General features: G+C 52.5%; 10 protein-coding genes across 10 annotated transcripts; 5 read left to right on the forward strand and 5 right to left on the reverse strand.

The window, feature by feature from the left end:
- Positions 1 to 1763: 1763 nt before the first annotated feature.
- On the forward strand, positions 1764 to 2461 carry BJX68DRAFT_272346 (uncharacterized protein; the record flags this gene model as incomplete). The annotated part of the gene is made up of 4 exons (XM_071047190.1): positions 1764 to 1905; positions 1975 to 2093; positions 2146 to 2355; positions 2420 to 2461. 4 exons carry the CDS (start codon positions 1764 to 1766, stop codon positions 2459 to 2461), a joined length of 513 nt encoding a protein of 170 aa, XP_070893278.1.
- A 728-nt stretch (positions 2462 to 3189) lies between these two features.
- On the reverse strand, positions 3190 to 3569 carry BJX68DRAFT_248327 (uncharacterized protein). Its single transcript, XM_071041900.1, has one exon. It carries the CDS (start codon positions 3418 to 3420, stop codon positions 3256 to 3258), a length of 165 nt encoding a protein of 54 aa, XP_070893279.1. The 5' UTR covers positions 3421 to 3569; the 3' UTR covers positions 3190 to 3255.
- An 85-nt stretch (positions 3570 to 3654) lies between these two features.
- BJX68DRAFT_248331 (GFA family protein) lies at positions 3655 to 4556 on the forward strand. The gene is made up of 3 exons (XM_071041901.1): positions 3655 to 4045; positions 4116 to 4324; positions 4380 to 4556. The coding sequence occupies exons 1-3, from the start codon at positions 3925 to 3927 to the stop codon at positions 4458 to 4460; spliced, it is 411 nt and encodes a 136-aa protein (XP_070893280.1). The 5' UTR covers positions 3655 to 3924; the 3' UTR covers positions 4461 to 4556.
- Positions 4557 to 4946: 390 nt separating this feature from the next.
- Positions 4947 to 9738, forward strand: BJX68DRAFT_259030 (putative citrate synthase; the record flags this gene model as incomplete). The annotated part of the gene is made up of 13 exons (XM_071043633.1): positions 4947 to 5158; positions 5208 to 5405; positions 5452 to 6195; positions 6264 to 6346; positions 6724 to 6965; positions 7041 to 7400; positions 7512 to 7785; positions 7843 to 7907; positions 7978 to 8219; positions 8668 to 8813; positions 8870 to 8952; positions 8995 to 9326; positions 9657 to 9738. 13 exons carry the CDS (start codon positions 4947 to 4949, stop codon positions 9736 to 9738), a joined length of 3063 nt encoding a protein of 1020 aa, XP_070893281.1.
- Positions 9739 to 13153: 3415 nt separating this feature from the next.
- Positions 13154 to 13934, reverse strand: BJX68DRAFT_248335 (YbhB/YbcL family Raf kinase inhibitor-like protein). The gene has a single exon (XM_071041902.1). It carries the CDS (start codon positions 13878 to 13880, stop codon positions 13368 to 13370), a length of 513 nt encoding a protein of 170 aa, XP_070893282.1. The 5' UTR covers positions 13881 to 13934; the 3' UTR covers positions 13154 to 13367.
- Positions 13935 to 14529: 595 nt separating this feature from the next.
- BJX68DRAFT_202514 (MFS transporter) lies at positions 14530 to 17143 on the forward strand. The gene is made up of 3 exons (XM_071037575.1): positions 14530 to 14818; positions 14873 to 15121; positions 15174 to 17143. Exons 1-3 carry the CDS (start codon positions 14653 to 14655, stop codon positions 16514 to 16516), a joined length of 1758 nt encoding a protein of 585 aa, XP_070893283.1. The 5' UTR covers positions 14530 to 14652; the 3' UTR covers positions 16517 to 17143.
- Position 17144: 1 nt separating this feature from the next.
- Positions 17145 to 18435, forward strand: BJX68DRAFT_202515 (SDR family oxidoreductase). Its single transcript, XM_071037576.1, has one exon. It carries the CDS (start codon positions 17346 to 17348, stop codon positions 18144 to 18146), a length of 801 nt encoding a protein of 266 aa, XP_070893284.1. The 5' UTR covers positions 17145 to 17345; the 3' UTR covers positions 18147 to 18435.
- Positions 18436 to 20641: 2206 nt separating this feature from the next.
- Positions 20642 to 22817, reverse strand: BJX68DRAFT_248340 (cytochrome P450). The gene is made up of 4 exons (XM_071041903.1): positions 22696 to 22817; positions 22229 to 22568; positions 21373 to 22179; positions 20642 to 21318 (listed from the first exon to the last, which is right to left on the reverse strand). Exons 2-4 carry the CDS (start codon positions 22543 to 22545, stop codon positions 20877 to 20879), a joined length of 1566 nt encoding a protein of 521 aa, XP_070893285.1. The 5' UTR covers positions 22546 to 22568; positions 22696 to 22817; the 3' UTR covers positions 20642 to 20876.
- A 457-nt stretch (positions 22818 to 23274) lies between these two features.
- Positions 23275 to 26545, reverse strand: BJX68DRAFT_279534 (DNA cross-link repair protein PSO2). The gene is made up of 2 exons (XM_071048752.1): positions 24946 to 26545; positions 23275 to 24898 (listed from the first exon to the last, which is right to left on the reverse strand). The coding sequence occupies exons 1-2, from the start codon at positions 25849 to 25851 to the stop codon at positions 23303 to 23305; spliced, it is 2502 nt and encodes an 833-aa protein (XP_070893286.1). The 5' UTR covers positions 25852 to 26545; the 3' UTR covers positions 23275 to 23302.
- On the reverse strand, positions 26171 to 26985 carry BJX68DRAFT_248343 (Sm-like protein LSM2). The gene is made up of 3 exons (XM_071041904.1): positions 26939 to 26985; positions 26618 to 26868; positions 26171 to 26520 (listed from the first exon to the last, which is right to left on the reverse strand). The coding sequence occupies exons 1-3, from the start codon at positions 26950 to 26952 to the stop codon at positions 26489 to 26491; spliced, it is 297 nt and encodes a 98-aa protein (XP_070893287.1). The 5' UTR covers positions 26953 to 26985; the 3' UTR covers positions 26171 to 26488.
- Positions 26986 to 27031: the final 46 nt, after the last annotated feature.

The raw sequence follows: 27031 nt of genomic DNA on the forward strand, positions 1-27031 counted from the left end.
CGGTAAGGTCCGCCCCTCTGCCAACTTCAGCGAGGATCTATAAGTCGAGCTAGAGTTGTTGCGGTCGAACTCTAGGTACTCCAGGTACCTGCAGTAGTCTATCAGATCAGGACTCAGGTACAATCTCCCCGAAGCTCTCGGGTCGGGGCATTCTCAAAACACAGAAGCTGTCTGCCGCTCCCCCTTGCAATGACAAACACCGTTTCCGCATTAAACACAGGATCACTATCATAAACAAGACGACGAAACCGGAGCCGGTACCGGATAGGTGCTCAAGATTATTGGCCGGAGTCACCGGCTTGAGTTTTCCTTGCGGGCTCTTTTCACTTCCACTTTCGCTCACCCGCCAACCTGAAAAGGGCAGGATTAATCCGGAAGAGGGGCGTCTGGGCTGCGCAAAACCTGCTTGTTCCGGTCCAAGGTTGCCTGCTCCGGTTGATAGAAGAAATAAACCGGTCGTCTGTGCTGGAGGTGGTTGACCACAGTGAACATATAAATCCACTTCAACTCCCTTGAAAGTCATCATCTTCAACTGAGAGCTTCTCTGCAGAACATATCCCGTGACTGTCTATGCAGTATTACCTCCATAGTGAAGAGCCTCAGGGCGCCAGCCGGAATAGGCGGCCCCTGCTCTCACATTCTCCCATTCAGACCGCGCTTTGCGAGAAAGGTCTTTTTATCAACGAGCCCATTCTTCATGGTCATCGATGGTGCCAAACTGATAGCAGGTGTGCTGCAAAGCCGAGGAGACTGCCGTGCTTTCGTCAGTATCACATGCGGCCGTTATGCGTGACACAAGGAGGCAGCCAACCATCTGATGAAAGTCTCACGAGCACGGAGACGAGAGCGTTTTCAAACGTCACGGTTAGGGACATCCGACCCGAGTATCGCTATCCTTGCACACAAAGCGCAATTCGATGCTACAGTATGACGACCGACACTTGGAGTTACCTATGCCTCTGCTGCCTTGCCAGTCAACGACTACAGTAACATCGGGCGGTGCCCTTCATCAACGCAGGGTACATGGTACCAGTCGATGGTTGTATAGGCTGAAGGATGGTGTGGTATTTGGAGTGACTGGTGTTTTGACCGCGATGTAGCAAAGCCAGCAAAGCATCATGCCGTCAGGTTCGCACATATTCGTGCTACCAGTTCGTGCCTTCGTTGCGGTCAAGGTTAATGTTGTCAGACAGACAGCCGTGGAATCTATGCGTCGCTCTCACCTTCCTGTTTGGGTTTCGTGGATCATATCGGCAGACACGCTTTGCCCTGCGCATACTGCAGCGTGCGCTTTGGCAACACTCGGCTGAATGTCGGGCTGGTAGTAAAGGAACGTTTGAAGCCTCGTGGGCCCTGCACTATTGCTCCTCGTGCTTCGGGCTGTCAAACGCACAGGCCATCTCATCCTTCATAGGCAAGGGGTGCCGATTGATCGTCAGCGTTGAGATATCCTAGACGCATAATCGCTGCAGAGAGCAATCCCAGACAAGAATTGGGCCGAAGAACAGATGAGCTCACTTGACCGCGTTATATATACTCAACGCCGCCTTGATGCCGTTGCGACTCAAGATCCTCATCTTTGCAGGACTCTCGCAAGCCTAACAACACATTTCCCCATGGGGCAATCTGCCGATGTTTAGCGATCGATGTCATCGAATGTTGGTCTTAGGCGATACTGACATCACCGTGGCGACAAAAAGTATATATGCAACAGAGCTCCAGCTGATAGCAAGTCGCTTAGATAACGATAACATCAATTCCAAATGTCTTCCGACTTACCCTCCGTTGATGACCTCAAGCGCGCCGCCGAGTCCGGCCAGCGGATTACGCCAGAAGATGTTTCGGTTATTGGTCAGATGGAGAGCGAACTCACAGGGGGTGGGCCGATTCATGGAGGCCCTTCAGGTATGTACTTGACACCAGCGCTCACTAATAAGGAACGTTTTACGTGTGAAATTGACATGACTGTGCTAGCGACCGCGCAAAGTCTTGCGATGCGACAGATGAACTTTGAAGCAAAGCTCGATGAGCTCTCCCAAAAGCCCCCGAGTCACATCACACGGGAAGACGCGCGGGAAATGCAGGAGATGGAGGTTCGATTTCCGCCGTCTCATTTCAAGATAGATTTTATTAACTGGGACTCAGGGCCGTGCCTTCAATCGACCTCCCGGAGCTGGATCTATCTCTGCACAAGTCAGGTCGCTCGCAGACAGGAATGAAGCCCTCGGACTTCCTCCGGTGGCCGCGGATGTGCCAGCGTTTGTAACAAAAGAGGATGCGAGCGAAGCACAGCATGAGGAAGCAAGGATCTACGGTGGGCAGAATCCGAGAGGTGGGATGGCGGCTCAGATGCAGGTGAGTAAACTGCGGGGCCTATCTATAGCTCTGCGCTACTGGCTGAGGTGCTGACTGTTAGAAGAGCGCGGCGGACAAGCTTGCTCACGCGCGGCGTGGAAGCTAATGTAGGCGATTAAAGTGAGTATATAAGCGCTCTGGCCGACGAAATGTACGTCCGAAACTAGAAAGCCCAAGAGTAGGAGTATCTCTGGGAAGCCGGCGGGAGAGGTTCATATGGGTTGTAGAGATCGAGTCCAGTTATCAGTACTTTCGAGAACAGCCTAACAGAGATACGTAGCTGCTGTCATCCGAAAAATAAGGCCCTTGTTGTTCCTTCGTGCTGCATAATCTGTCCAAATATCAAGTGCGCGTTAGTCGGCGTTTCATGATGGGTTTGTTCTTGGGTAGGCGACCAATCAAAAAGTGCCAAATCCTGCTATTTAATTCGAGATTTGAAAACGCGGTGGCAGGAAATTCTAATCACACTGCATCGATGTACTTGTCACTGGCCGGATTGCATCCAGGGCGCCGAGAATCTCCAGTCGCGCCTTTAGTGGTTCACTAGTGGGCTGATATCAGCCTACATAGGCGACATGAATCATCATGTGTAAGCTCTTCCAGGAATAGCCGGAGCGCGAGATCAACCATTATGACAGGATCTCGAAGTTTCCATGTTTCCAGTTTGTAGATACGTATGCGTATCGAAGCTCTTGGTGCCTGGCGAAATGGCAAAGCGGATCAAGGCGGATCTGCGGATCAGCAACAGGCGCTTATCATGACTGCCCCTCCATGCAGGCGGACGGAGTATATTGACCGTGACAAATACTTGCGGCAGGGATCATTGATTTGAGATTGTCGCTGCAGCTCAAGGTTCCGACCGGGCAATGAGCCCCGCTGCCCGCATCTCCTAGTCGCCTATCATGGCGGAGGAGCTGAGAGCTGCGACGCGATCCACTGGAGGGGAGAACCGTCCGAGCGGCTGGTTGGCTTGGTTCTTGGTCTTTGTTGCTCCGGAGATGCGGGATGGAGAAGTGGCTCTGGTTCGTCAATAGCGCTGGGGGTGCTGGTGCCCCTCCATTGCATCCTGAAGCTCAATCAGTGCGAGTTTCGCGAAACCCGGCGATAAAACTGAAGCAGAATGGAATTGGAATCATCGTAGATCAAGTAAGGATTATAGAAAGTCAGTGGCAAAGGCAATTGTCGACTCCGAGAAGCAGAGAAGCGGAATGGGCTCGATGCGAGGGCGGGGAGGAGGAGGCAGGAGCTCCAACTGTGACGCAAGATTTTCTGCGGGCCCTCCTCGTCTTCTGTTCCTCCGTGACTCCGTGACTCCGTCATGACAAATTCTGAGTTTAGCTTTACACCTCGCCAGCTATCGACCGGGCGTGGACCGTGGAATCCTTGATCATCAGAAGCATCAGTCTCAGAATGTCGGTCGCCGCAGGGTATAAATACCCCTTCCTCCGCAGTCCATCCTCAAAGGTCCCCAATCCGTGAGCACCTTGATCGCTATTTCCTCATTCCCGTCCAATCAGACCTCTACTCAGTCTCAATTCCACTCCAATCCCTTCGAATTCACCCTTCACAATGCCTTTGACTGGTCACTGTTTGTGTGGTGCTGTCACCTACACCGCCGGTGTTGATCAGCCCCTCATCACGGCCTACGACCACTGCGACGACTGCCAGCGCCAGACCGGTTCTACCTACTGTATGTTTACCATCGCCTATATGAAGAGGATAACCGGTTCTCCTTGGAAATATAAGCTAACATGTGACAGCTCTCGTCGCGGTCGTTCCCAAAGACTCCCTGACCATCAACGGCCCCACCAAGAGCTGGGCGGGTGTTGGCAGCTCCGGAAAGGCTGTCCACCGTATCTTCTGCTCCGAGTGCGGTTCCCCCATTGCCCACGACCCCGAAGCCGCCCCTCCGATCATCGCCCTCAAGGCCGGTACCCTAGACACTGAGATCAAGAGAAACCTCAAGCCTGTACGTCAGCAGACACCCTTTGCGCAGAGTATCCACTAACCCTGTTTGCGACTAGGACACCGAGATTTGGACTGTCGGCAAGCTTCCTTTCTGCCAGGAGCACCTGGAGAAGCCCTTCGAGCACATGCCTCAATAAACGACGAAATTGAGCAAGACGAGTTATGATGGCACGACATCCCGTTTTACTTTGATGCTATAATATAAATAAATAGGAATATTATTTTGGTCCCATTTGGTCGCTTCCATGTGTATCATCTCGCTCTAGGAACCTCGCCCAACACGAACCCTTGGGCACATGCTTCAATGCAGAGACATCTCAAAAGGTAGTCACAGGCAGTAGCTCTACGGTTATGCCCATCACACGTTGGCTTTAGTCGACTTTTATTCGTCATGATTGGATTATACGTACCCGTTTGTGGAACGGGGGAAAGCCTAGGCTACCCGAGGACATGGGCGACGAAACATGGAAGTTGCACCCTGACGAGTCTTTCGTGAAACGGCCAAGTCTCAGGCATTCTTAATGTCCTATAACTCGATATATCTGGCTACCACTTTAACACCACCTACCAGCCTCGCTCCCGCATGGGCATAGTGAGTCAATTCTTACGCCAAGTCGATCTAGATGTCTTCTGGTACTCTGTTTGTCACGGACTCAAGAACCAACAAACAGTATGAGATTCCTATCAAGCAAAATGCTGTTTTGGCTCGAGATTTCAAGAGTATAAAAGCCCCAGGAAGAGGAGCGAATCGGGCGGACCAGATGTCCGCTGGACTCAGAATTCACGATCCTGGATTGCTGAACACGACTGTGGTGGAAACGGGGATAAGTTTCTCGTACACCAACTTATCGCGAGCTTAAATTGAGTTTACTGACATGCTTTAGGGACCATGAAGGAGGATTGATCCTCTTCCGAGGCTATAGTTTGGAAGAAATGTGGAATAGCGACTTTGAGGACATGCTTCATCTGCTTGTTTGGGGATTGTATCCAACAGCAGCACAGAGGGAGAGGCTTCGTCGAGACCTGGCAAAGCATATGCTGGCCGTGCCCGACAGTGTACAGCACGCTATACACGCCATGCCGTGAGTTGGATCCGATACTGAGTCTCACTCATGGCTAATCGATCAGAGCCACCGCGCCGCCATTATCTTTGATGATTATGGGGCTCTCTGCGTATCTCGCTACAATGCCGTACTCGGTTCCCGCCTCAGAGGACCCTAAGCTATACCAAGGCAATGCAGAAGATCTGGATCTCGCCATACTACGCACTGTTGCTGGATACGCGGTGGTATTCGGCACAGTCGCTAGCCACCGCAAAGGGCTGAAATTCAGCCCACCCACTTTAGAAAACACCTACTGTCAAAATCTATTCGTCATGTCCGGACTAATCGACCCTGCCACTGGCTTCCCAAACCCTTTGAAGGTCTCCTACTTCCGCCGTTTCGCAATGCTCAACTCAGAGCACGGAATGGCGCTCGCCGTCTTTTCCGCCCTAGTCACGGCGTCCGCGCTGGCTGATCCGATTTCCTGCCTGATCACGTCAGTAGCATCAGCCTGGGGTCCATTACATTTTGGCGCGACCGAGGCCGGGTACCATGCTCTCCAGGAAGTTGGCTCTGTCGACCGAATACCCGCCTTTCTCGAGGAGGTCAAACAAGGACACAGGAAGCTTTTTGGATACGGGCATCGTTCATACAAGGGCATCGACCCGCGCGTGCGGCCCATCCAATCCATTCTTAATGACCTCCCACCGACAAATCTTCTGAAATTAGCCGAAGTAATTGAGCAAGCTGCATCCAAGGACGACTACTTTCGAAGAAGAGGCCTCTATCCAAACGCGGACTTTTATGGACACTTTGTCTTCACCGGAATGTAAGCCGTCTTCCGCATCTGTCCTTGAACGGCAGCGGAGCTCTGATTGATCTATTCCTCGCATGCAGTGGATTCGAACTAGAAATGCTGCCGGCCGCCATGCTAGCACAACGAATCATAGGCATCATGGCTCACTGGCGGGAGTACATGCGTAAGGCCGAGCCCGGGAACGGTAATATATCGGCTAGTTCTGACTGGTAGCAGTGACTAACGGCAAATTGTTTCGCCCTTCGCATCTCTACACGGGACACGTGAGGGAGGACACGATCTTTTCGAGGATCTGAGGCGTACCTGATCGATGTACCTGGTACGCAGGTGGCTTTTGCTTGTTTGCTTGCTATCGAGGTGACTCGGATAGTTTGGTCTGGCTTTCTCGACGCAATTCATGAACTGTCGACGCGACTGTACTTGGCGAAAAAGGGCAATCTTACCTTCAATGGATATTTTAACCCGCTGTGTGTCATGGTTTTCCTCTCAATTCCCAACACAGAAGTTATCCGGGACAGGCGACCTTTGCAGCCCCGATAGTGCTCATCCGGGCGCGAAAAATCATGGCCTCGGCAACAGAAACAACCCCCCTCCTTCACTCCAAACAGAAGCCCTACTCTATCTTCACGCCTAGACAGAAACGCCTGATTATCCTAACGTCTGCAATTGCATCCAGTTTCTCACCACTCTCCGCAAACATCTACTACCCTGCCCTCAATGTGCTTGCGGCAGACCTGCACGTTTCCTCCGCGCATATCAATCTTACAATCACGACTTACATGGTTTCTCCCTCTTCCTACCACAGCCCCCACAAGGTTTGCCACCACCCAAAACAGACAAGCTAACAAAGAGATCAGATGACTCAAGCCCTCTCCCCAACTTTTACAACGTCTTTCGCAGACACGTCCGGCCGGCGCCCCGCCTACGTCCTCTGTTTCACCATCTACATAGCGGCCAACATCCTTCTCGCATTGCAACACAGCTATCCCGCCCTCCTGATCTTACGCGCACTGCAAAGCACAGGAATATCCGGTACAGTGGCTCTCGCCTCCTCCGTTGCGGCAGATATCATCACACCCGCTGAGCGCGGCGTCTACCTGGGATTCACCTCGATGGGAAATACCCTTGCTCCGGCCTTAGGACCAGTCCTCGGCGGAGTGATCTGCGAGTATGCAGGATGGAGAGGAGTCTTTTTGTTCCTGGCTGTCTCCGCCGCGGTAGTCGGCGTCGGGATGGGAAGGTGGTTTCCAGAGACATGCCGACGGGTTGTTGGGAACGGATCTGGATCTTGTGCATCTTCTTCCCCTTCATTCGGCGATTCCGAGAAGACAAGAACCACATTTGACCCCCTCTCGGCCCTGCGTATCCTCTTCCACCGACCTACCGCCCTCCTCCTCCTCTCGAACGCCCTCGTCTTCGCAAGTTACTATGCCGTAATGGCAGGGATACCCTCGCTCTTCAAGGAGATGTACGGCCTCTCTGAGCTGGGTATCGGGCTCGTGTTTATCCCCGCGGGGCTAGGATCTCTCGCCTCCTCTATGCTGAACGGGGTGCTCGTTGACTGGAATTACCGACGAGTGCGGAGCCATTTCGAACGAATCCGTGGAGGAGGAGATTTGCTTGATGGCGAGGAAAATCTGAAGCCGGAGATGGAGGTAGGTATAGACGAAGAAACGGCATTTCCCGTCGAACGGGCCAGATTACAGATTGGAGGGCCCATGACTGTATGTCCACCCCCGCGGGCACGTTTCTCACTGACAACAGAACAAACTGACCAATGCCCTTCCTGCTTAGTTTCTCTGCACCATCCCCCTTCTGTTCTACGCCATCCTCCTCCCCGAAACTCCACCACTCTCTATCTGCCTCGTCCTCATCTTCCTAATCGCATTTACAATAACGGCCTCCTACAACGTGATGAATATCTTCCTGGTGGACCTGTACTACAGGACGCCAGCCTCTGCGATGGCGACGAATAACCTCGTGCGGTGCCTTTTTGGAGCGGCCAGCACGGCACTCGTTGAACCTTGCATTCACCGGTTTGGCGTGAAAGCGACATATGCGGTTGCTGCGGGGGTGGTGAGTTTAGTTTGTTGTCCGTTGCTTGGGACTGTTTATGTTGTTGGGGCGCGGTGGAGAGTTGAGCGGGAAAAGAGGAGGGAGCGGAAGTGGTTGAAAGATGGGACGGAGGGGAAGGGTAAGGGGGCTGAATAGCGGGCGATGGCCTCGGTAGAAGCTCGAGGATTTTTAGTCGATATTCGACGTGGTTCCGGTGTGTATACCGGCTTAACTCGCCGGGGTGAATAGTCACCGAGGTCTAAAAAGCCTCAAGTTACACATATCAAGTTATGCTATCATTTTCTTTCTGTATAAAGCAGGTGTTCCTCGGCTAGGGGTAAGAAGTACTGCAAGGCCAGCCAGCCAGGAGTTCTAGGATAATCTGAAAAAAAAAAAAAAGAACAAGAAAGGAATCAAGATGATTCTCAGTTTGCTGTTGCAACTCTGCCTCTTTCTGCTACGCTGCCCCCTTGCGGCAACGCTGCACGGCCCCCTGCCTCTCGACCTGCCAATCCTCCACCTTCGCTACCCCCATACGCCATGGGTCTTCCCTGGCGATACGCTGCCGATGAAACGTATGCATAATGAAGAAGAACCACCGAATAGGCGCTAACTGATAGACCTCGACTAGACACATACCCCTTACCGCAAATCAGCAGACACGGGCTTGACCCAAGGTGGACATATCTCCTCATCTTTGTGGATCTAGACGTCGTGTACGGGGATGCATAAACGGTGATTCTGCACTGGTATCAGCCAAACATGGGCATCAGACACCGGGAGAACTTTTGGCTAGAACCTGCTAGGTCACACACAACTGATGCCGAATGGGTAATGCCGCCACCTGGGTTGGTTAATTCGACCTCTGGGGCAGAGTATATTGCTCCTCAGCCGCCGCCCCACACGCATCATCGGTACGTGTATCTGCTGTATAGGCAGCCCAGGGGGTGCAAATTTCCCGACTGTTTTGGTCACATCTTCCCCAAGACGGTCGAGGCGAGGGCTGGATTCGACATACGGCAGTTCACAGACGTTGCCGGGCTCCAATTCCCCGTAGCTGGAAACTATTTCTATGTCGACAACAGCGAGTCTGTGACGAGCACCGCTCATCCTCGCACGAGTCCGGTAACAACGTGGCTACGGTCGGCCCCCTGTGGACACCCGAAGACTGCGACGCCTGTGCCATCAACAGCAGCAGAGGCTCGGGAGCATGTGAGAGGTTCGCAGCGAGGGCAAGCTGTCATGTAGGACAGACCCATATCATCGCGGAAAGGGGATACTATCCGGCGGGCCCCTAATGGTCCACGTTGATCCCGTTGCTCCGGAAATTTGTTAGTTCCAACGCAGGGTGTAACTCATGGGGAAACCACTAAACTAGTTTTGAACCTGTCATCAACTCAAACGTTCATTTGGTCCAGTCCGTCACTTTCAATTGCAGGGTCTGGGCCTAGCTCTGGGCTAGTGGTGATGAGCCTGCAGAAGCAGAATAGAATACGGTAGTCAGAGTCTCACAACGCCCGTGATAAGCATTTACACCCTCAGCTTGCATCGTACAAACCACGCTTGTCTTTCACCAGAAACAGGCTGAACACCCAAAATCCTTAGGGGTTTGTCCACACCATGTGGTACGTGGGTCGGGTAACCCAAGAGGAGCTAAGCGGAGGCAAGAGGTGCAGTACGGTTGCTACCTGGGCTCCACCTGCACCTCAGTATCCTCTTAAGCTGCAGAACGTTTGGCGGCTCATGGAAGTGGGGTTGGTGTGAGCGATTAGCGCATCCTGGACTACCTGCCTGCGGCCATATATACGGCATCGACGATGCAACCCCTTCCATCTTCTTCATGCTTTCACAGGCTATCACTCATCATGAATCACCTCCGAGAGGGAGAGTTCTCTCTCGACAAACTTCCAAAGAGTGTCAAGGTTCGCTCAACCTGCAACGCTTGTCAACAGGCCAAGATCCGCTGCAGCCATGACAGACCTTCTTGCAAGCGATGTCAGAAGCACAACATAGACTGCGTTTATAGCATCTCTCGGCGACTAGGAAGGCCAGCAAAGAAAAAGGATTGTTCGATCAACAACTCACCGACGAGCCAGGCTGGAATCGACAGTCAGCCCAATAAGAAAGCTCGCGGGTCGAAGAAGAGGGTAGTCAAGGAGGAGCCGATGCCAGACTTTAGCTCTGGAGATCGTTCCGACAGTCGTGACGACAAGTCCCTCTTCGAGGCAGTACCTTTCGACCATAACCAAATAGATGATTTCGTGATCGAGGAGATGAATCTGCAGACTCCAACGCTGATGGACATAGTCACCGCAGCGCCCCTTTGTTAGTTACAGCACTGTTGCTTCTTTGCCATGCATCAATGCTGACCTTCCCAATCTTTGAATAGTCTCAGACAACATTGATATGGCGTCTGATAGCTGGCTGCACGAGTTCATGTCCAATCCTTTCACCGACCCTATCCAGGACCGCGGGTTCCTAGACACTTTCGAGGCGAACGAGATCAAGGTAGACGACACACCAGCCAAAACGTCGATTGATCTAGACAATTTGCCAGCTCAGTCTGACAGCTTCTCTGACGTCACGTCTGAGGCACAGGATCTGCCATCCTCGAGTTATTACGCAGGCGCCAACCCCTGTTTCACCAACCCGGATCCATTTTCGACCAGCACACAAGGGGTGTTTCAAAGCGCTGCTGCCAGCTTAGGGCAATTCAAGCAAGATTCGTTCTCCTGGCAGCAGCCGCTCTCAAGTCTCGGTGGCGACTTTGCTGTCGAGTCGCCGAGTCTTCTTCCTCAAATCAAAGCCACAAAACGGGCACACGAGTACAGTTTCTCCGACGACGAATTCAAGGCAGGGATCAACGGCATATCAAATACTCGCCAGTGTCAGACCCATGAACAGGCCGTCTGGGATCTTAATCGTGTGAACATCTGTGCTTCGCGTACAGGCCCCTCTGTCGCCATCGACTCCATTTTGACCTGTCAAAGGGTTTTGCAGCAGCTGACAGAAACCATTCTTCAGTGCCGCGATTGCTCCCGAACTCGAGTAAATCTCCTCATGGTTGTCATTGTCAGCATTGACAGCCTCATCAACACGCTAGACACAATAACATTTGCTGAGAGTGATGTTATAGATAGGCTGTTCCCCGAGTACTTCAACCCGCTGGTGCAGGATTACAGGCCCGAATCATCCACTCGCCGGTACAAAGGGGGCAGTACGCATCTCAGAACGCAGCTGGAGGCATGTCCCTTGATCATTGGAGGGTTCAGCGTCCCTCCAGAAGATAAGTTTCAGTTTGTGAAACGAGTCTTGCAAAGTCGGTTATCAGGTTTGCTAGGAACAGTTCATCGCATTCGTCTCTGTACCCAAGAGTCTCTGGGGCCGTCAGCGCGCGGGAGACTGGACATGATGAGGGGAACAGATCAAAGGTTGAAGTCGGTCATTATGAAGTTGAATTTGATGACCAGGCCATATAGTGTGTCGGGTGTGTCGAAGATGCGATAGTTACAAGATCTCCTGGTCCTTCTTAGGGTGCCCAATCTTCGTATGCTAGGTGATAGTTGTGAAAATTGTACTGCGAGAAAAATGCCATCAGATCCCTGTAAAATGATCGTTATCCAATCTCAAGTGCGACATCATTGCTTTGATGACAGTTTTCTCCACTGTCGGGTAGAGCTTGAGCATCAATGTCGAATATGATCGTAACCTAGAAAATGAGCAGAGCATCCATACCAAAGTCATTGTCTGGAATAGATATCTGTACGACGTTCGGCGGGTCGGGGAGCTTGTGTGGTTTCACGGTGATTTGGCCGCGTGAAGGGACAGGCTGACAGGTTCACGCCTTGATGTAGTGTGAAAGTGTGAGGCTGTTGAAATGACGCTTCAACAACGAACCCGAGGTTGTATCCCATATCCGTCGAGCCTAACGCCGTCATCGGGCACGTGAATGGAATCAGGCGTGAAGGTTGCTGCAACCTTCATATTAGATGTCTCTCTCAACCATGCCCGGGCGACTCAGGGGCCGAACTGCTGAATGCATGAGGAGTCAGCGATGCCGACGTACGTCAGGAGAAACACAGCAAGAGTCGGCCACACCCGTCTAACGACAAGCAAATTATCCGATCGAGTACTTGACTGCCTTGAATCACGAATTATGGAGCCTGAGAGCAGCTGCCAGTGCTCGATATGGCCGCAACAGATCATGAATGAGCTGCACAGCTTACACACGGTGGTGGAACTAGAGACGATTCTTAGCCTGGTCGATCGCATCCACAACCAAGGACAAGCCATGCTAAGATGCAAGGAGTGTCGTGCCAAAGCAGGGTCATCTCTGGTGGCTATTCCAGCCCTCACGGAGCAGTGTCTCGCCCTTTTCGAAGCGGCGTGTCTAGCGTACAACGTGTCTCGGAAGAACTCCTTATTCGATCCATCAATCATTGCGTTTGAGCAATCTCTCCCACAATTCTTGTGCATCCGAAGCAATATACAGCTTGGCCAGATGGAGCTAGATGAGGATGAGACTGGGGTACTAGTCCGAATGCTCCTTGGCAAGAACTCGATAAAGCTTCTTGAGCTCTTGAAAGGACTCCGATCTTTGTGTAAGGATAGTGGACAGGCGCACAGGGTTGCTGCTTCAACGTTGAGGGCATGCGAGTCGAAGGTAGAGTCGGCGATCCAGCGTGTTGTAGTCTTTATGGAGCAAATCGATGTCGAATCAGGTAAGTACGATATCGTTGCTGCGCGTAGCTTGGGTACTGATCGCGCGACATAGGGAGTTGACCGAGATGGGGCCGAGGCTATGTGTACACGTCCACAGAGCGTGGCTCCATGTTAGCCTGAGCCAGCCTTAGCAGCGAAAATGCGTGAATTATCCCTCGTACTTTTCTTAAGGTTGAATCATCAAGACAGGAAGGGGTCATCTAGCAGGAACCATCAGAGCACTAGGAGGGAGAAATGCGTGGGGACACGTGGAGGACAATTAGGATAATACAAACAAGAAAGAATAATAGAAAGTGCCGGCCTCGGCTTAGCATCCTTCAACTGCCATCACCTCCCGTGTCTTTAGTCCCAACCGTATGGAAAAGTCAGCTATTGACTTCGCTGGTCATCCTACACGACGCTCGCACTTAGCGTGGCCATGGGCGCTCAAAGTGGCCGACCCATTGACCCCAACCAATGACTTTTCCAATCATGGCTCTTTTCACCTGGCTCTTTGTGACTTTATCCGGGCGATCGAAGTGTAGAGGTTCATCGAGGGCAATGATGGTGTAGACGTAGCGATGAACGCCGTGGCCCAGGGGGGTAGCAGGCCCAGTATATGTAGACCGCACCACATTCGGAACAAATCCCCAGCCCGCAAGAGTAAGACGTCCAGTGCAGTTCATATCTTGTTCGATATCATCGTGGTAAGCTTCCCTCGCAGTTGGAGGGATTCCGAAAAAGAGGCCGTGCGTGATGACACTAAAGGGGATGGGAGCGTCGAGATCTTCACATATGAGGACATACTCCTTGACGTCAAGGTCGGAAGGAGTTCTCCAGCGCAGCTCAGGAAGTTTGCCAGGTTTGTTTTCGCCAATACAGGTATGGTCTGGGAGGAGAGGAGAGCCGGAGTGGCCACATTCCGGAGCCTCGAGTATCATGTTGGCCTGAGGGTGTTCTCTGAAGGATATATGATTGATAATCTGCCGAGAGTCGTGACCACGTATACGGTAGAGAAGTTTGCTAAAGGCAAATATGAGGTAGTCGATAATGACGGACATTGTGGCGGCGCCCCCCGTGCTATTATATATAAACCCGGACAGTGGTGTAGAGCAACGAATGCAGCGAGCGACGAGAGCCCAACGTAGACGAGTACAAATTGAAAGAAAAAAGAATGACAGACACGCAAAACATGAGCAGCAAAACAAGAAGACGGAAGAGAGAAAAGAGGGACTCACTGCTCTTCTGCTGGAGGAAAGAACACAAGCTCGGGCCGGTAGCGGCTCCTGTCGTCAGGAAGGCGAAGTCGGGTACTTTCCACGCAACACAAAGACCGGCGACAAGCTGTGTCGCTCAGCAGTACCGATCAGTTGCACATTGCAGCTGCGCCAACTACCAGGCAGTCAACATCAAGCCGTCCTGCCTGTTCTGATAACCACTCGCAATGTGTAGCCCACGTACTGGTGTTTGGTATAGATCGCAGCAGCCAATCAAGCATTAGTGAGATCGCCGTCACCGCCAGTTTCTGCCGGCCAGGTCGAGCGGTCAGAGCTTATCCGGGCGTTCCGTCATCAGGCAAAGAGGAACCGCCGTTGGACGAGGCGACGCAGAGCTGCTGCTGGGAGCTCCACTGATGGCTCCCAGCCATGGTGCTCTCTTGGAAACTTCTGTTCCTGTGCATCCATCTTGTATTCTCGCTTCTTTTCATCCCTGATGCCGTCGTTCACCCGGCTTGCGTCGTCGCCTGAAGAGGCGGACACCGACCGGCACCGATCTCCGCGCTATGCCGGCGAAGATACCACCCCCACCCAGCGTCGCGAGATTCTGGGCTGGTATGCTTATGGGATTGCTGCAGAAGTGTTTGCTGTCTGCGGTGTCGGTATGTATTCACTCCTTCGATTATACCGGCTGTTCACCAGCTAATATTTGCCAGGCTCGTTCCTACCCCTCACCTTGGAGCAATTGGCTCGTGAACAGGGCTACTTTCCTTCAAGCCATCGGCCCTGTGTCGGCCCTGACGCGCCCCCAGCCGGTAATGGAACGGCCGCGGTGAACGAGGCCTGCGTGGTACCGTTGATGGGCCTGACCATCAACACGGCGAGTTTTGCCATGTATACCTTTTCGCTCGCGGTGCTCGTCCAGGCCTTGACCCTAGTGTCCTTCAGTGCGCTGGCGGATTATGGTAAGACAACCAGGAAAGATCCGGCTGACGCCCTTGCTGATATATATGGCAGAAAGTAACCGAAAGACCCTGCTGCTCGCATTCGGATTCGTCGGCTCCGCAACGTCCATGCTCTTCATGCTGATTGCGCCTCCGGTCTTTGTTCTCGGCGCCCTCCTCGTGGTTATCGGGGTCACTTGTCTCGGTTCATCGTTTGTAGTTCTGAACTCATTCCTACCGATCCTTGTCGCAAATGACCCGTCGGTCCAGCCTATCCCGAGCAAGAACGGAGACGAACTTCACAGCTTGCATAGCGAAGGGGATGACTTCTCTCTGCGATCATGGACAGACGAGGAGGATAACAGTCGCCCTACACAGCCCGAATCTAAGGAAGACACTGGCTCTACGTCTTCGGAGCTTCAGCTCTCCACTCACATATCATCCCGGGGTGTCGGACTAGGTTACTGCGCCGCGGTCTTTGTTCAGATACTCAGTATTTTGCTTCTTTTCACGCTGTCGAAAACATCTATATCCAAATCCACCCCGACGCTTCCGCTTCGATTGGTCTTGCTGCTAGTGGGCGTCTGGTGGTGTGCCTTTACCATTGTCAGCAGTCGGTGGCTACGTACACGCCCCGGGCTACCGTTGGAAGGAGTTTCCCCCGGGTCTGGGTATCGTCAGAAATGGCGCGTCTGGCTACGCCTAGTAGGGTTTGCCTGGAAGTCCCTCTGGAGGACCATCAAAGTCGCTGTGAAGCTGCGTCAGGTTGTAATATTCCTGGCTGCCTGGTTTCTGCTCTCAGACGCCATTGCGACCGTGTCCGGAACGGCAATCCTCTTTGCGCGGACGGAGCTGCATTTGAGCACCACCTCTGTAGGTCTGCTATCCGTCACGGCCACCTCATCGGGAATCGCTGGCGCATTCTTGTGGCCAGTGGTATCGCGCCGGTTCGGACTGGCTTCGAATCACACGATTTTAGTCTGCTTAGCACTATTTGAAATCATTCCGCTGTATGGGATGCTGGCCTATATACCTTTTATTCGAAAGTGGGGTGTCCTCGGACTTCAGCAGCCCTGGGAGATCTTCCCACTGGGTGTCATCCATGGAGTCGTCTCCGGTGGACTCTCGTCGTACTGCCGCTCGCTCTTTGGAGAGTTGATCCCACCAGGCAGCGAGGCCGCCTTTTACGCGCTCTATGCGGCGACGGACAAGGGAAGCTCGTTCGTTGGCCCGGCGGTCGTGGGCGCTCTCATCGACGCCACGGGCTCGGTCCGATCGGGGTTCATCTTCATTGGGATCCTGATCCTGCTCCCAATGCCACTTGTTTGGATGGTGAACGCGGAGCGAGGACGGCAAGACGCGATCTCAATGGCCAAACACGCGCCGAGCGAAGAGGGAGATGCATTCCTCCGCTAAAACCAAAAGCAGCATGATTGTATAGAGTGAGGCTACGAGGACACGACGTGTACGGCCGAGCCTCCGAACAACAGAGATACGAACAACATAGATGACAGAACGATCAATAACACAATTGAATCAATTCCCAAGCTCTTAGAAATCGGCACAGCACCCTGCTATCGTGTAGCTACCCCTCACCAGCGGGAGGCTTATCGCAATTATCAAGTTTTCTGTCAGCAGGCACTCGCTGCCGAGGCCTCACAAAATCTGACAAACATCGGCATAAGCAAACCCAAACCATCGCGCAAGCAAATCATGCCTCGCGCATCCGGCGCGCGTCTCATCTGGAAACACGAAGCGCTGGCTTAGTAGTCAATTCCCTAATGATTACCCCGCCCTTGATACATCGACCTGGCAATAGCCAAGCATAGCCTACCAGTATCCGTGCGAACCGCGTTTTCCAGCCAGGTACTCGCCCCGCCGGCTATCGTGGCGTCATAGACTCCAACCAGAGCCCCGCGCCGGGAAGCAAGTCAGCGATTACAGCATGCGCTCATTGCAATGACCATGCAACCCGAGCATCCGGACTATCCCTGTCCGAGACTTGAGGGGAGGGGATAAATAGGTCATTGTGCCTCCGCTTCTCTGCTATCCGGTTTGAAAGATCCAGCAGCGACTCCATCGACTCCATCGCACTGCCCTTCGGTAAGTTACTCTGAAGTCACTCTGATGTCATTGTACTGAACCCCTTCTCTATAAAGCTTATCGCAACCACCAACAACTACCGCTCTATATTCAATCCATTCTCTCTTCTTTTCAAGAAATATTCCCAATCACCGCAGTCACAATGCCTCAGCCCGTCCCCACCGCCGACTCCCTCCACGACCTCTTCAGCCTTAAGGGCAAGACGGTCGTCATCACCGGTGCCTCCGGCCCCCGCGGCATGGGTATCGAAGCCGCGCGCGGCTGCGCCGAGTTCGGCGCCAACATCGCCCTTACCTACGCCTCGCGCCCCGAGGGCGGCGAGAAGAACGCCCGCGAACTCTCCGAGAAGTATGGCATCAAGGCCAAGGCCTACAAGCTCGACATTGGCAACTACGCCTCGGTCGAGAAGCTCGTGAAGGATGTGATTGCCGAGTTCGGCCAGATCGACGCCTTCATCGCCAACGCCGGCCGCACCGCCAACTCCGGTATCCTCGACGGCTCGGTCGAAGACTGGATGGAGGTCCTGCAGACTGACCTCAACGGCACATTCCACTGCGCCAAGGCCGTCGGCCCTCACTTCAAGGCCCGCGGCAAGGGCTCCCTCGTCATCACCGCCAGTATGTCCGGACACATTGCCAACTACCCCCAGGAGCAGACAAGTTACAACGTCGCCAAGGCCGGGTGCATCCACCTCGCCCGCTCGCTCGCCAACGAGTGGCGCGATTTCGCCCGTGTCAACTCCATCTCCCCCGGATACATCGACACCGGTCTCTCCGACTTTGTCGACAAGAAGGTGCAGGATCTGTGGCTGAGCATGATCCCCATGGGCCGCAACGGTGATGCCAAGGAGCTGAAGGGCGCCTACGTCTACCTGGCCTCGGACGCTAGCACTTATACTACCGGTGCGGATCTCCGCATTGACGGTGGATACTGCGTGCGGTAAGCGTTGAGCGTTGAGCGCTTGGATGTCTGTTGAGCGGACAATTATTAGCGGTTTCGGGTTCTCATGGGTTTCATGATAAAATATATATGAATCGGTATATTTACGACCTTTTTCATTTTCTTCCTTTGATTCGTAGTTGTTGTCCGCCGGAAGCCGGATGACGCTGCCGTAGTAATATAGAAAAGACTTGGAGGAATACAGTACCTTGCACAACCGCCCTGGCGCCAGAGAATTCCAAGTTTAGTTGCCAATCCCTCAAGATTGGAGCTAGTACCTATACAGTTAGCGCAGTAATTAAATCACTTGGCAAGTCATGACTGGTTTTGAAATTTCCTTCCTTCCAGAAATTGAGATTGGTTGTTTGATTTATTCTGCATATCTCCGCCTCTAGCGGACCGCCAAGAGGCTTCCAATCTCTATGTGCTTTTGTCAGGACTTATTCGTGGGGATGGGAAAGTATTAGGTCGGAATTAAGTGGGGTCTGTCCAGTGGTTGCAGATTACTCGGTCTTCAGCCAGATCTGTTGGATGTTGATTAAGATGTTTGGCAAGAGGCTGAGATTGAACGATGACTGAAAGGTAGCTTCTGACCTATAAATGTCCGCTGAAACTCATACTAACTGTACTTCCTAGCCTCCGTGGATAGTCTATATCAACTTGCGCATCTTGCTACTCAAAATTGGCTCTATGAATGAGAGACCTTTAAAGGTGTAGAAAGAGCCGCCAAATAGTTGGGCAAGGTTTTTCCGGACCACAACCATGATAATCAACAAACACGGAAGGAAATACCTCTCTCATGCACTTTATCTAGTGGATAGGGCAGAATTCCAAGCTTATCAGGATAACCATGATAATTTTCTTACAAGGATAGGAAGACGCCTGCAAAGTGTTAGAAGGTATCTAAGGGAGACATCCTGCTTCAAAATGTCCTAGAAATTCCGGGAAAGAACTTGCGGACTAAAGGGCCTTGATACTTTTGATAGTGTCAGCAACCTTGGTTCAGTACTTGCTGACGAGCGCAAATATGAGCAGGCAGAGGCCATGCAGCGACAGGCACTCGAATGTTATATGAAGGTCCTTGGTCCTGAGCATCCTGATGCTCTCACCAGCATGGCCAACTTGGCATCCACATACTTTGGTCAGGAACGTTTGGTTAAAGCGGAAGAACTCGAGGTGCACGCGTTAAAGATGCGAGAACGGCTGTTAGGGCCAGAGCATCCTGACACTGGTAAGCATGCATAACCTTGCCTTTACTTGGCAAAGACCAGGGAAGATCCCTGATGCTTTTAGTCTTCTCAAGATATATATTAACCTACTGAAAAAAGTATTAGGCTTAGATCATCCGCACTGTCAATCCTTATTAAGCACCCTTGTTGGTGGGAAACAGCAGTGTAAGGATCCTATCCCGCTGCTTGATAAAACCATACGGCCAAAAAGGCACTATAGAAGACCGCTAGGTCTTCTAGCAGCGGAACTATATAGTAAGGGCAGGGCCGTTACAAGCAGGGAACTATCTCATAGAATGTCAGAATAAACAAACCTCTGTAGACACTCTTCCTAACAATGTACCCTACGCCTAGTGCACTTTATGCTAGTGATTATATTATATCACATTCAAACCCTGCAGGCTGCAAAGGATGAGTTGTCATGAATTTCTTTTAATGACTATGATTTTGTTACGGAGTAGCCTGAGGATCTAGGCCATCAGCTATGACCTCCGGTGGCTCCGATGAAATATCCATGTGCAGGAAAAGCCTTGTCATTGACTTCCTATTGTAACATTAGCATACTACCTTCCTTTTGCTTATGTATCTCCATGGGATCTCAATCACCTTGCTGGGCAAGGTTTAGTCTTGAACGAATATCACTCTTGGTATAGTGACTTTATACATAACCAACTTATTGCATATCCCTTACAGATCCCAGGACTAAACCAATGGCTTGTGCTTTATAATTGAATCAGTCTTGTTACTCATACTCTAGCCATGTATCTATTTCTAGGCCCGAAATGCATGTACAAAAAGGACATTGAAAATTTCGGCCAAGTAAGGCGGGATAAGAACAGCTAACGCAGCGTAGTTTTAGCAAATCACGCAAATAGTTCAGCAAGAACAAAGTTTTAGGAAATTCAGGTCTAGCCTGCCAAGAAGCTTTATTTTCATTCTAACCATTATAGTACTAGCACCACTTGATGAGGGTTTAGGAAACAAAGAAAAAAAATTAAAGACATGTGGGTGGGCAGGGTGGTTGTGCAAGGTACTGTAACAAAATATAACAAGCATATGAAATGCATCCGTAGCAATATAATAACATTTAAGAAGGATGTTAGAGATAAAGTGGCGTAAAGTAGAGCTCAAGTTATCGGAAAACACCAAGCACCTTTCGTGCCTTCCCCAAGAGTTGTTGGCAAGCCGAAATATATAGTTCGGAATCACCAACATAACCCCTGAGCAGTGCTAGTAAAGGACAAATCAATATTCTCTATTTTAATATACATTGAACAAAATTGACCTGTCATGAATTCATGCTAAATCTCCATACAGTCATAAGAAGTCCTTCGCTGGATCCTCCTCAAATGCGATGTACAAACTCAATCATATCCTCCCAAGTTCCCTCAGTCGTAGGTCAATTCCAATAACCATCCCAACACCACAACGCATCGAACAAAATGCAACGTGACGGACTCGAACATCCGAAAGAGACTATTTTCTCACATATCCTTTAGACTGATTCAAGCGACCGTCCTTCTCTTAACACCAACATCCAACCCCAACGGCTTCCTCAAGAACCCTTCGCGCGTCTCCATCTCTCCCTTCTGCTGCAACTCCCAGTCGAAGCACCGGAAGACCGTCGCACAGATAACCAGCAATTCCATCTCCGCAACGTTCCTGCCCACGCACGCGCGGGGCCCAGTGGAGAAGGGGATGAACGCGGCCTTCTGGCGCGCGGTGAGACGAGCCGGGTCCCAGCGCTCGGGGACGAACTTGTCGGCGTCGGCGCCCCAGATTTCCTTGGAGTGGTGGATTGTGTAGGTGGGCACGGAGAGGACGTCGCCGGGGTAGAACATGTGGCCGCAGATTTCGACGGGTGGGTTACCCTGGGGGATCTCGCGGGGCAGGCCCATGGCGGATGTGCTGTGGATGCGCATTGTTTCCCAGATTACCCATTGGAGGCTGGAATATTGTTAGATGGGGTTGATTTGCGGGACAAAGAAGATGGGGGCTTACTAGGGGATTTCCTTGACCATGGCGTGGGTGGGGACATCGACGTCCTTGGGAATAGCCTCGTCGAGAACCTTGTGGAGCTTCTCAATGACACCTGGGGTACGAAGGGCCCAGTAGAGGATGGCGCAGGAGGTGTTGGAAGTCGTATCGGAGCCAGCGATGAGCTGTGTCAGGGCCTCGGCGGTAAGTTCAGCGCGACCAAGCTTGTTGCCGTTCTCGTCCTTGCCTTCCATCAGGCGAGCGAGAAGGTCGACACGGGTGTTGTTGGCCATGACCTCGGGGCGGAGACGTTCGTTGACACGGGCGATAGCGATACCAGCAAGGTTCTCGACGGCCTCGAGACCATCGCGGAAGAAGCGGTCAGGGAGATATCCGGCATAAGGCTTCAGAGCAGGGTAGCAGCCGAGGGTAGCGGAGACTTCACCGCGGCGGTTGAGGACCTCAACGGCCTGGACGTATTTGGGGGGGTCGTTGGGGGACTTGCGCATCTCGGCAATGTCCTGGCCCTTGTCGAGCATGCCGAAAGGAGCGCCGAAGGCGAGATCGCCGATGATGTCGAAGGCGACAAAGTTGAACCAGTTGAGGGCGTCAATGGTGGCATAGCCGCTCTTGGGGTTGGCTTGGAGATCGGAGATACGGTTCAACTGCTTGACGAGTTTCTCGATGTTGCCGTGAATATACTGCTCGAACTGGCCAATTGACTTGGCGGAGAAGGTGTGAGAGACAGTCTTGCGCTTGCGAGTGTGCTCGGCACGATCGCGAGTGTTGAAAAGACCGCGGCGGATAGAGACAAAAGCGTCATAGAAGTCACTACACTCGTTAGAAGAGTCACCCTGTTTCAAGCCAAGGTATAACATACGCCTTGAGGAAACCATTTCCGTGTCCATAGACGGCTTGGATGGCCGCATCGTCGGCAATAGAAACTTGGCGAGGAGCAATGCGGACAAGCTTTCCGTGCTTCTTGTGAGCTTCGTCGACGACCAGGAAACGATGGCCCTTGCGGGTTTGCAAAAGGAGCCAGAAGTTCGTGAAGGCAGCCAAGCCCGGTGCGGGGATGTCACTCAGACGCCATGTCTGGAGGTATGGGACGATGTAGTAAGCGGCCAGCAGCCCAGCCAAGGCATAGGCGACCGTCGCAGGAGTGATGAGCTCGGCTGACAACTGATCAGCAAGCATGATGGGTAGATCGACTAGAAAGTCTTAAGGTTGTACCACGTCAGTAAGGGCCCAGTAGAGTCTACGGAGTAACAGTATCAGGCAGAGGAAGAGCCGATCGCAGAGCGGACGAAAAGCAGGAAGAAGCAAATAAAGTGCAGCCGCACTAACCGGGTTTGTAGTAGTGGCTTTCGGAGATTTAACACAAGAGTATTGTAAGGCAAAGGCAAGGTAAAAAGAGACGGAGAAGGGGACTGGGCGAAGGTAATGATAGAAAGGTATGTCAAAAAGTCAGTCCATGATGCATGAAGCCAACCTGGACCAGCAGAAGGGGTATATTTATGGTGGGCGACCGACGAGGGCATCCCCGAGGCAAAGCCACCGCACGGAAGTCGAGGTCGGGAGTCTGGGGTCGTCCTCGCACTGCGCGCCAGCCGATTCCCTCCCCCGACCAAGCTTCCCCGCCCACCACGCTCGGTTATGCTGCCCTGTGCATTATAGGGATGAATGAACAAATCACATCGCGATGCCAAGCGAGGCTATCCCCAGGACCAATGAAGACGCCGACGATGTCTCGTCCCCCGCCTGAGAGGTGATCGAGTGTGGTTAAATTGCGGTGGTGATTTGTTTGCCGTGACTTTGATTGGAGGCCTGTGCCCCAGATGCCAAGTGCATAATTACTCAGCACTTATCCACGTTATGCACCGGCAGTCTCGAGATATCGACTGCATTGGAATCGTTATAATCGTGGCTTCATGTATATCGTGTGCAGTTCTAGCTACCAATCGTCTCCCTCTACTTTGTACAGGCCGCTTTTCCGCTTCTCCGCTTCCCACTTGTCAAACCAGCCCTTCATACGCTCACGGCTTTTCGCACTGCCAACATTGACCGTCGGGATGACCCTGCCGATCCGCAACGCACAGCAAAACATGGTCAGCTCGCGAAAGGAGCTGTGCTCGCTGTACGGCACTCCGAAACAGGCACTCTCCCGCGTGCTACCACGCTGCGGCGTCAGGTCGCGCACCGAGAACGGAGTCTGCCAGTGTGCAGAGTGGAGCACGGTCGCCACCGGCGGGTTCTCCAGAGTCCTCCCAGCAGGCGGTCGGTACGTCCACCCGGTTGGGCGGAAGCCGACTACCCGAGTAAAGTGAGGCTTCATCGAGTCAAGGTAGTCCGCCAGAGTCTCCGCGCGGATTTCAAACAGTGTTTGCATGTGCACCTGGGCCTCCAGCGGGTCTTCTGTCAGCAATGAGGAGAGTTCGGGATCCTCAAGGCAGGCGCACACGCGCTGTTTTGCTGCCGTTGCGAAGATTTTACTCTTCAGCGCTCGTGCTATGGCCAGACATATCCGCTCTTTGCCGATACTGTACGTCCCAATGACCACGAGGAGCCGACCTTTCGGTCCGGGCTGAGTGGATGACTTCAGAGCGTCAGTCGCAGATGAAAGAAACTTGCTGATCGGGTTCTTCGATACGGCGTTTGTACTGCCTGTCTGAAAAGGCATGTAACCGAGACTGTCGTACTGACCTTGGTCGATACGTACGCAAAGTTCCGCACATGCGCTTATGACATCCGACTGCCTTGGAAATGCATATTTCGGACTGAGATATGTCGTGTCAAGGTAGCAAGCATCGATCCGCTGCTGCCAGCTCTTGCCGGTTTTTGGATCGACAACATCAGGTCGCAGGAGAGGATGTCGTACATGTTGGGGTGAGGCTCGAAAGTCGCCGCAGTGCAGGACTCTGTGGATCCGACCAGAAGGCCCGGAACTCACTTTCTCGAAGAGAAAGATGGAACTTCCAGGGCAATGATTAGCCTCCATCATTGTCACCTGTACGCCCCCCGTGTCTGGCACCTCGGTCTTCTTCTCAAACTCTAGGTCAACAAGCCACTTCGGATCAACCTTGAGCTGTTGACGCACGAGATTAGCCGTGGCTTTGCTGCAGTAGATCGGGCCGTGGCGCCATGACTTGGACAGTCCAATGTAGTGATCGCTGTGGAAGTGACTCAAGAAGTACGCGTTGCACCCTTGAACAGCTCCGTACCGGAATGCGTCGACCGATATTGAAAAGCCCGTAATAATCTTGTAAAAAGGACATGTTCTCTGATAAGCCTGCTTACCCCGAGAGGCGGCATCGCTTGCTGCAGCCTCCGCCCACGCAGTGTCTTCAGCGTTTCCTGCCAGGATCTTAGAGAATGCGCTTGAAGGGTGAGATGTATTGGGCCTGAACGGATCGGCCTGCGCTGGTCTCGGTACGGCGGCACGCTCCGCTTGTGTAAGAGCTTGCTCGGGGGTAGTACCGCTCGTCGGTGTCTTTGGTGATATTGTGCTAGGTTTCCCATCCAGGCAGTCATTGACATGTGTGGAAATCGCCTATAGGAACATGAGCTTAGATTCCGCTTTCGAGTTGCCTCACTTACCCCCTCATCGAACCCTTTCAAACTCCCTTGGCAAACCGGACAAGCTGGAGTGTCGTCGGTGGAATCATCAATATCCGCACTTGTATCGAGCCCGAAAGCTTCGTGTTTCCTCATCGCTTCTTCGTCTGCAATATCTAAGAGATCCCCCTCTTCGTCCCCGTCTATTTCGTCAAAATCCGGATAATCATCATCTTGCATATGGCTCGTGGCTTCTCTTACCAGCGGTGGCGCGTCGGCGGCGAAAGCTCGTTTCCTTGCCGTTTCCTCTTCGCTTGAAGGCGTTCTGTTTGCTGTTTCCTTCGAATCGGTTTCTGTTATCGTTGGGTTCGACATGATGTGTCCCTCCCCGTATCCAGAATCCTTAAATGCGTCCAATCCCTCATCCTCACTATCGGACTCATCGATAAACGGACCGCTGACTTTCTTCGCTTTCGCCGCCTCATTCTTTCCTTCCGTATCGCATTTATCTCCGGGAGACTCGACCTTCTGCCGCTTCACCGCAGATCCGGTCTCATTAAACCTCTCCTCCCCCGTGCTCGTAGACTCTGTAGCTCCCATCCCCTCATCCCAAATGTCATCTGGCGAGCGAGACCTCGATCTCGACCGCTCCCTCTCCGAACCAGCCACCTGCCCAACCTTCGACCCCAGAAACAACCCCTCATCACTCCCATTCGCCGAACTAGCCTCCCTCCTCAGCACACGCGGCCTCGGCGCTGTAACGCGTGAATTCGGCCGCTCTCCTTGAGAAGTAAACTGTGTGATACGTGCCTGTCGCGAGGTTGACTTCGGCGGGCCGTCTGCTTTCTGGAAGAAGTTGAGGAGCGTGTTCGTTTGTTTCTTTGAGGACTGCGGCCTTGCGCCGGAGGGTTTCGAGGGTGTAGATGTTCTTCGAGTGGCGCCGGCCATTTCGAGACGCGTGATAATGGAATGGGAGTTGGGTTTGAGCCGTGATGGAGGGTGCTCGGTGCGTAGGAGTGGAAACGAGCGAGGGGGCAAATTGGGGCGGTGCTAAGCAAGGTGCATTATTTTGAGACTCTAATCATGTGTGTACTCGTGAATCGTGGATGTATATCGAGGAATCGCAGCAGGACAGATTTGAGGTATATGTATAAGAGATGGAAGAGAATGTCGCGTGGTTGTGCAGAGCGGCCACCGTATCGGAGCGCGGCGAAGTCTCGACACGAAGTCACATGACTATGGATTTTACGAATTCGGAAATAATGGAATCGAGGCCAGGCTTCATGAAGCTCTTCATTTTGCAGTTTTATTGGAGCAGTCACCTGCGCAAAGCTACAAGTTGACCTCTCACTGGGTTCTTCTAAACTGACTGTAACGCCCATGAAAATCTAGGTCGCTGAAGCCAGTGGTTCAAACATCCCTTCAATTGGTTTCCGGTTATTCCAGCCGGATATCTTTCACACCATCTCGCATCATCACGCGGTCTCCTGGGCTTCCTGCTCCAGGGAGATAGCGTCGGACGAGACGGTAGAGGCGTAATATCGTAAAAGCGCATTAGTAGAGGTAATTGATCGATCGAACGAAATCACCGAGCTTTGCCCGCCTGGTTGGCAGCCTCTGTAGAAACAATTGCGATTAGCAATCCTTCCTTTATGGAATAAAAGCCAAGCACAGGTAGCTCTCGGCTAGGACGGGCGTGCAACAAAGGACATACCTCTCCTCGTCGCATCCTCTAAAAGCCCGACGTCCACCTCCGACCGGGGCAACACCACGTAGCGCACCACACTACCACGGATAAACATGTTCTTCACAGAGGAGAGATGTGGGTATTTGTCGAGATCTAGGACATCGATGTCGTCGAGCTTGATGTTGAGGTATTGGTCGACTGATTTCAGCGTTCCGCGGATTCGGATGTCATTCTTGAGCTCTATCGTGACGACCTGGTTCGTGAGGGTCTTGAAGAAGCTGCGAGCGGGATTTGTGTCAGTCGCGGAAGTTTGTTGAAGATATTGCTTGAGGTACTAGATTGAGTTACCTGAAGAACAGCATTGTTTCGGTTGGGGAGGGTGATTGAGGGGTATCTTCGTTTGCGGAGAACAAGCTGGACCGATCTGAGGATCTGGTGCAG

Source organism: Aspergillus pseudodeflectus (genome assembly GCF_044049435.1).
Source record: "Aspergillus pseudodeflectus strain CBS 756.74 chromosome Unknown BJX68scaffold_79, whole genome shotgun sequence".
Taxonomy (NCBI): Eukaryota; Fungi; Ascomycota; class Eurotiomycetes; order Eurotiales; family Aspergillaceae; genus Aspergillus; species Aspergillus pseudodeflectus.

Coding starts and splice junctions, on each gene's coding strand:
- BJX68DRAFT_248327 (XM_071041900.1), bottom strand. CDS start 3,420: ATGCAATGGAGGGGCACCAGCACCCCCAGCGCTATTGACGAACCAGAG.
- BJX68DRAFT_248331 (XM_071041901.1), top strand. CDS start 3,925: ATGCCTTTGACTGGTCACTGTTTGTGTGGTGCTGTCACCTACACCGCC. Junction 4,046..4,115: donor CCAGACCGGTTCTACCTACT/GTATGTTTACCA, acceptor AACATGTGACAG/CTCTCGTCGCGGTCGTTCCC. Junction 4,325..4,379: donor TCAAGAGAAACCTCAAGCCT/GTACGTCAGCAG, acceptor GTTTGCGACTAG/GACACCGAGATTTGGACTGT.
- BJX68DRAFT_248335 (XM_071041902.1), bottom strand. CDS start 13,880: ATGATACTCGAGGCTCCGGAATGTGGCCACTCCGGCTCTCCTCTCCTC.
- BJX68DRAFT_202514 (XM_071037575.1), top strand. CDS start 14,653: ATGCCGTCGTTCACCCGGCTTGCGTCGTCGCCTGAAGAGGCGGACACC. Junction 14,819..14,872: donor GTTTGCTGTCTGCGGTGTCG/GTATGTATTCAC, acceptor AATATTTGCCAG/GCTCGTTCCTACCCCTCACC. Junction 15,122..15,173: donor CAGTGCGCTGGCGGATTATG/GTAAGACAACCA, acceptor TATATATGGCAG/AAAGTAACCGAAAGACCCTG.
- BJX68DRAFT_202515 (XM_071037576.1), top strand. CDS start 17,346: ATGCCTCAGCCCGTCCCCACCGCCGACTCCCTCCACGACCTCTTCAGC.
- BJX68DRAFT_248340 (XM_071041903.1), bottom strand. CDS start 22,545: ATGCTTGCTGATCAGTTGTCAGCCGAGCTCATCACTCCTGCGACGGTC. Junction 22,180..22,228: donor GGAAATGGTTTCCTCAAGGC/GTATGTTATACC, acceptor TAACGAGTGTAG/TGACTTCTATGACGCTTTTG. Junction 21,319..21,372: donor ATGGTCAAGGAAATCCCCTA/GTAAGCCCCCAT, acceptor ACAATATTCCAG/CCTCCAATGGGTAATCTGGG.
- BJX68DRAFT_279534 (XM_071048752.1), bottom strand. CDS start 25,851: ATGGCCGGCGCCACTCGAAGAACATCTACACCCTCGAAACCCTCCGGC. Junction 24,899..24,945: donor TGAAAGGGTTCGATGAGGGG/GTAAGTGAGGCA, acceptor ATGTTCCTATAG/GCGATTTCCACACATGTCAA.
- BJX68DRAFT_248343 (XM_071041904.1), bottom strand. Junction 26,521..26,617: donor AGAGGATGCGACGAGGAGAG/GTATGTCCTTTG, acceptor TTGTTTCTACAG/AGGCTGCCAACCAGGCGGGC.